Below are 5976 nucleotides of genomic sequence, written 5' to 3'. Positions count from 1 at the left end.
CATTTCAGATTGCCACATTGAGGGACTGCGTAATCAACGGAAACATTGGGAATCTTGCACACTTTTCTCAACACTGTTGAAACGGCCATGAAGAACATTGCATAAGATGTATAAATCTGGGGCTTTATTTCAGTACCCCCAGAGCATAAGTTGAAGCAGGGAGCACTGTGAAGGGAGAGGCCTTGGGTCTCCTCCAGCCCCCTCTAATCTCTTCCTGAAGAGGCTTTAGCAATGGCCAGCCTTCAACTGTGCCCTCAGCACCCACACCTCTGCTTAAATCTGTTCATCCTGGCCATGGTCGGCTCCTAGTGGGATTGTCTATGAAGGAGGGAGCATCTGGTAATGTCAGAAGCATTTGTGGTTGTCACACTGGGATAAAGGGTGCCAACTGGCATCCAGTGCGTCAAGGTCAGGTATGTCGATGCCTATCCTACAGCGCACAGCCCTACAACAAGGAACTACCTGGTCCTAGCTATCAGCAGTGCTGAGGCTGAGGAGCTCTGTTTTTTAGCCATCTATAATCTAGAATTCCCAGCTGACCGAATAGATCTTGGGCACCATTTAAATTTAGCCAGAGTCATTCCCAAGAGAAGTTCACCATGATGCTAAAGGTGAAAAATCTCTACAAGACAGGAAAACCTCCACGAATGGGAGCAGAGGCACTACTAGTGGCTCAAAAACCTGGCAGTGTCCAGGCTCATAAATTAGGGTCACTGATGGAAAGAAATCTTCTGGACATTCAGGCCACGTGGGTCCCCTTGAAGGTGAGTGCAAAACACCCATACTTTTCTTGGAGAGGGCCGATAACTGGCACCAGATTCTCAAAGAGATCTGAGACCCAGGTAACAGATTTAACAGAATTGCTAAATGTACAGCCCTACTGCAAACATCAGACAGAGGCTCGAAGGGTTGAACTGCCTCATAAGCCAACTTTGACCAATTTACGCTCCCCTCTGGGGCCAAGGTATGATCTTTTGTCATTTTGGTTTTTTGTGTCGGAAGACTGTCATCCCTGGCTCAGAGTCTGGTGCTGCACTGGGGTCCCACAGGGCTTTGCTCCCCTCATTCATCGAAGGTCTCAGGTCTGATTCTGGCCCTCCACAACTTAGCCTCCTCACTCCTCCCGCATGCTTACTCACTCTCCCCTCCCTGCCCCTGGCTCCCAAAGGCCCACAGAACAAGCCCACACTGCAGCAGTTTGCAAAGTAGGCTCTGAGTCAGACCACCTATGGTGCTTCCATTTGCAAAAATGGAAGCCTGGGCTCACCCTGACCTAGGGCCACTTCTGGAGCCTTAGAGAAGCCCACAGGGGACTCTGATGACCCCACTGGGCTACAGAGCTGCACTGCCTTGGCTCCTGACTCCTCGGCCTAAATCTAGATGTAATGGCAAGAAATCTCTTTTTGTACCCACTTCGGCAGCACATATACTAAAAAAAGAAAGCTCTGTTTATCAGTACTACTAGGGGCTGGGAGCATGGGCTTAGGGTTGGGCTGCCTAGGCTCAAATGCTGGCCCTGTCATCCAAGAACTGTGAGATCTTAGACAAGTCCCTTCTCCTCTCAGTGTCTCTACAGCACAAGGACAAGGGTAGCACCTCCTGCATAAGACTGTGTGAGAAAACACGAAATTTGTGAGGCCAGGCCTGGTACAGTGCAAATTCTCAATCAGCATTGGCTGTCATGATGCAAATGGCAGAACCAAATGGCAAGTCCCTCCATGCTTGGAGTACTCACTATTCTCAAGGGAAGTCAGACTATTTCTAGACATCTGCTGCAGGTTCAGGACATCCCACATGACTAGCCAAGAAGTAATGACAGATGGTGTCTCTCTCCTCTGAACTGACCCTACATTGCCAAACAGAAGTAATAACTTTGCAAGAATGAAGCCTTAAACCCTTCCTAAAATTCCAAATGAAATTTAGATGGTAGCGCGGGGGGTAAAGGTCTTAGTCTCAGGGCCTCAGAGAAGTATTTTCTCCCCTCGCCACCTCAGTTTACTAGTCTTCATGAGAAAGAAACGGTTGTATAGGTGGAGAAAGTGCTCTCAATTTTCTCATCAGAAAAATGCCAGCAATATACAACTGACCTCAAAGTGATTAAATTATATGTGGGGCTTTTTTGGTTTGTTTGTTTTAGATACATTCAGCCCTCAACCAATGTTTGTTTTTAAAAATTGGATTTATTTTCAAGAAAATAAGAAAGACGTCACTCAACACCTCCTCTGGCCCATGAGAGAAAACAGAAATCGCACTCACAATGGGGGAAGGGAGGTCCAGTCTTTACCTTGAAAATGGAGGCGTCCACTTCCTGATTATAATCTTGTTTGCCAGCATGTTTCCAAGGGATCCGGAACATACTCTTCTCATCATTTTCCCAAATCAGCCCTGGGTACATGTTGCTGTCAATTTGCTCAATCAGCCACTGCCGAAGCCGCCGGCCCCCGTTCCGGTCACACATCCTTGGAAAGAAAAAAAACATATTCTGACATTACAAATATTGTCTCATTAATCACATGTACTTAACTGTCAAAACTGCTAGCAGAAAAATCAGAGGACCACAACACAAGTGCTGGGGGGAATGCGGTGTGGGGGTGGGGCACAGATCTAGGGGCTCTAGACCACCTGCCGTGAGAAGATAATGCCTGCCTCCAGGACCTCAGACCCCTGAATGAAAACTGAAAACTCCCTGGGAAATCTTTGGCTACCCTTCAGCCAAATGTTGGCCCCACCTACGGTTCTGGCTGTGCTCTGTCCAGCTCTCACCCCATGTTCCCTTTCAGGAACACCTATTGGCATCATTCCGTTCTTAGCACAAGATAAGGAAAAATCACTCCTACATTTTCAGGTCCCTTCAATGAGCAGTCCTTCACTCTAAAAGCCAATTCCATTACCTGATGCCCAGTTTGACCAGTGTTCATGAGCAAATATGACATTTGTGATCTCTGAGAAAGAGGAGATCCTCAGGCTCTCCTTCCAGATTGTTCCTTTACAGCTGGTTTAATGATAAAAGCATAAGTTTACGAAGGACAGAGCTGGGGTCCTATTCAAGTCCCAGCTGGGAGACCTGGGAGCATCATTTAACATCAAAGTGTCAGCTGCACTGGCTGAAATGGTGGGTCTACTTGGCATCATTGCAGGGAGGGCTCCAACTGGCATATAAAGCACCTGAGAGAGTGCCTGGAGCTTCGAAAACTCTCTCTGAATAACAGACGTTGTTATTATTATCCCATCTTTCTTCTTTAGGAACTCTAATGACCATCTGGGAGATAGTGGGTAAAAATGAGGAAATCGACTGTGGCTATGAAGTTTTCTGGGCTAGACTGTACGAGAAGGCACCAGAATCAGGAAACCTCACCATCCCAGGGCACCTGAAGACGTCCTTTGGAAGAACATTCTTGCCAGAGCAGGCAGTTGTCCCAACAGCACAGAGAAAGAGAGAGAACAATCATGCCATATCAACTCGCAGCCCACATTTACAAGAACAGGGGTGGAAATCCCCTAGGCAGTTGGACAGACACCCACCCAAAGGAAAAAAAAATAGCATTTCTATTCTTTGATTAAAATGTGACCTCTTTGGGCAAACAAGTTTGAAACAATCAGCAGTGACAAGACATAATGTCCCCAAGAATATGGTGATATCCAGAGCGACACTGGTCCATAAAGCAAGAAGTGCACGTTTTGGAAACTCCCGCCATCCTGCAGGTGGCCATGGGGTCGGGGAGGGGGTCCAGGTGCCAGGGAGAAGGAGGTGAGGTCCCGTGAGCATCAAATGTAACTTTTTCATCCAATAACTCCAGCTGCCCAGTTGTAGATTTAAAAGGGGTGAAGTATGTGAAATAGGCATTGGACTTCGATTTGGAAACTGTGGACTTCAACAAAGGCTTTTCTCTAACTAGACCTTGAGAAAGTCACTAAACCTCTCTCTGAGGCTCTCCTCACCTGCAAATCCCTGGGATCTCAAGTGTCCTAGAATTCTAAGAGACCCTCATGTTTATAAATAAGGGACAGATTTGAGAGGAGAACCTAGCGAGAGAAACGAAATGTCACCACCAAGCTCCCTCCAGCAAATAACTTGACAGGGTACAGATTCCTACAGATCTTTCCTGGAGGAAATGCAGGAGACCTTCCCTCGCTTGAGGAAGGAATAGTGTGGAGGAGCGCGAGAGGGGGCCAGAATACAACAGAAGGATCAGTGTCTGTGGATCTGTCAATTAAAGGAGATGTGCCCACTCATTAGCATTTTGCTCACCCCCTTGGTACAAGGTTCATAAAACTAGAGTCCAAGTTCCAGGAGCCTCCTGAAATGAAAAGCAAAATTTGGTTTGTATGGGCATTTTTCTAGAAAGTGGGTCAACACCTTCTCATCAGAATTGCTAATGGATATATCACCCTAACACTGTTAAGGACAAATGTCTTGGTGATTTATAAGAAAAAGAAAAGAGAAAAGAAAGTAAGAGAGGTGGCATTAAGAGGAAGAGTGAGTCATAGAATATGAAAGCTGGAAAATATTTTAGAAATCATCTAATCCGTCCTCTCTTTATTCAAAAGAGGAAAAACTGAGGCCCAGAGAGGCACCCCGACTCCCAGACACCCTAGTAGGGGGTTCTTATTTTACTCACTCCGCAGAGAAAAGCCATGGTTAAGTTATGGGATCTCAGCACACGGACAGCCCCACGTGAATTTTCATGAAATCAGCTCCAAGATTTTAAGCAGCATAAGAAGCCTAAGATTCTAATATGATGAATGATACATATATCATAATGATCCATTATGATCCATTGAACACTAACGAATGAATGCCACCAAATGCCAAGCCAGGAAATATTTATAAGCCTAGTCACATGTTTATAACTTCCTCTTCCCTGATTTTTAGGTAATAATTCTTGTTATGGCCCAAGTCCAATCTGGAGCTAATCTACACCCTATTAATGGGTCCGGGGGTCAGGCTTCCCAGGCAGCAGGTGATAAGATGCTGCCCTGGGCCCAACCAACGGATTTCAAGATGTATCTGAGAGGTAGCTCAGGACTCATCTTCTCTCACACTTCTCAGGGCCACCACAAACCTCCATCCCCACAAGACCAACATGCATCAGAGCCATTTCTTTCTCTGGCCCCAGTCTTGTTAAAATGACTCAACTACCCATGGGGGAACCTGCCATAATCCAAAGAACATGCTCAGAACTCTTATTTAAGGAAAAGCTTCTAATTTAGGTTTTAAAAATTGTGTTATATCCCTGAATATGTCAGGGGAATAGTTTAAAATCCTGGAACATTTGGTCTCTAGTTTCCACTCACAGAGAACTTCAAAGCTCTGGGTAAGTAACATATCTCAATCTAGAGAGTCTGCCCTCTGCTTTGGGGTCATTTTACACCAAATGTTCCTGTTAGCTGTGACCCTTTACAGACTTTCTTGCCAAAGACGATTGGGCTATGATGAAAGCAAAGGCCTTAAAACTCCACTGAGAAATCCTAACTGTCATCAATCAGAATTTTAAAATCCAGTATGCGTGTCCCTTCACGATCTAACTCACACGAGTAAGTTATTGGGCAGTTTCACTGTTATGACCGGACAAGCATTATTCCATGTAGTAGGATTTGAGTGGGAGGAAGAAAGTCTTAGAATAAAGGATCAATATTTCCCTTCATTATATGAGCCATTCTAAAGTTGTCCATGCAAACCAGATTTTAAGAAAAGTGAGATTTTTTTTTAAAGCCTCAGCCAATCCTTGGGAGCTGCCACACAATGATCAACAAGTTGGACCTTTAATTTGGATTCAAAAGAAGTAGAGGGGTAGGAGAAAACAGAGACAGGGGACAGCGATCGCGCTGGCCCCGAGACCGAGAGGCAGCTGCACTTTCGTGGTCCCGCCATCTGAGCCCGCCGGGACCTGGCCGCGCCGCCCAACCCCGGTCTGCCGTCCAGGCCACCTACCTGCGGCTGTGCTCTGACCGCCCGCCGCCCGCCTCGCTGGCAGC

The 5976-nt window shown here is 46.3% G+C and overlaps 1 protein-coding gene across 2 annotated transcripts in view; it reads right to left on the bottom strand.

The window, feature by feature from the left end:
• Positions 1-5970, bottom strand: part of IRF8 (interferon regulatory factor 8) — a 23012-nt gene extending 17042 nt beyond the window's left edge. For both annotated transcript variants that reach the window (XM_006926736.3, XM_006926737.3), the window contains exons 1-2: positions 5933-5970; positions 2285-2459 (exon numbers count right to left, since the gene is read on the bottom strand). In XM_006926736.3, the coding sequence (XP_006926798.1) occupies positions 2285-2458 (174 nt within the window). In that variant the 5' untranslated portion in view covers position 2459; positions 5933-5970. The remainder of the gene's footprint in view (positions 1-2284; positions 2460-5932) is intronic.
• Positions 5971-5976: the final 6 nt, after the last annotated feature.

This window comes from Pteropus alecto, unplaced genomic scaffold (genome assembly GCF_000325575.1).
Source record: "Pteropus alecto unplaced genomic scaffold, ASM32557v1 scaffold7, whole genome shotgun sequence".
In the NCBI taxonomy this organism is placed as follows: Eukaryota; Metazoa; Chordata; class Mammalia; order Chiroptera; family Pteropodidae; genus Pteropus; species Pteropus alecto.
Note: the sequence above shows the minus strand (reverse complement) of the source record. Positions and strands in the feature narration are given on the sequence as shown.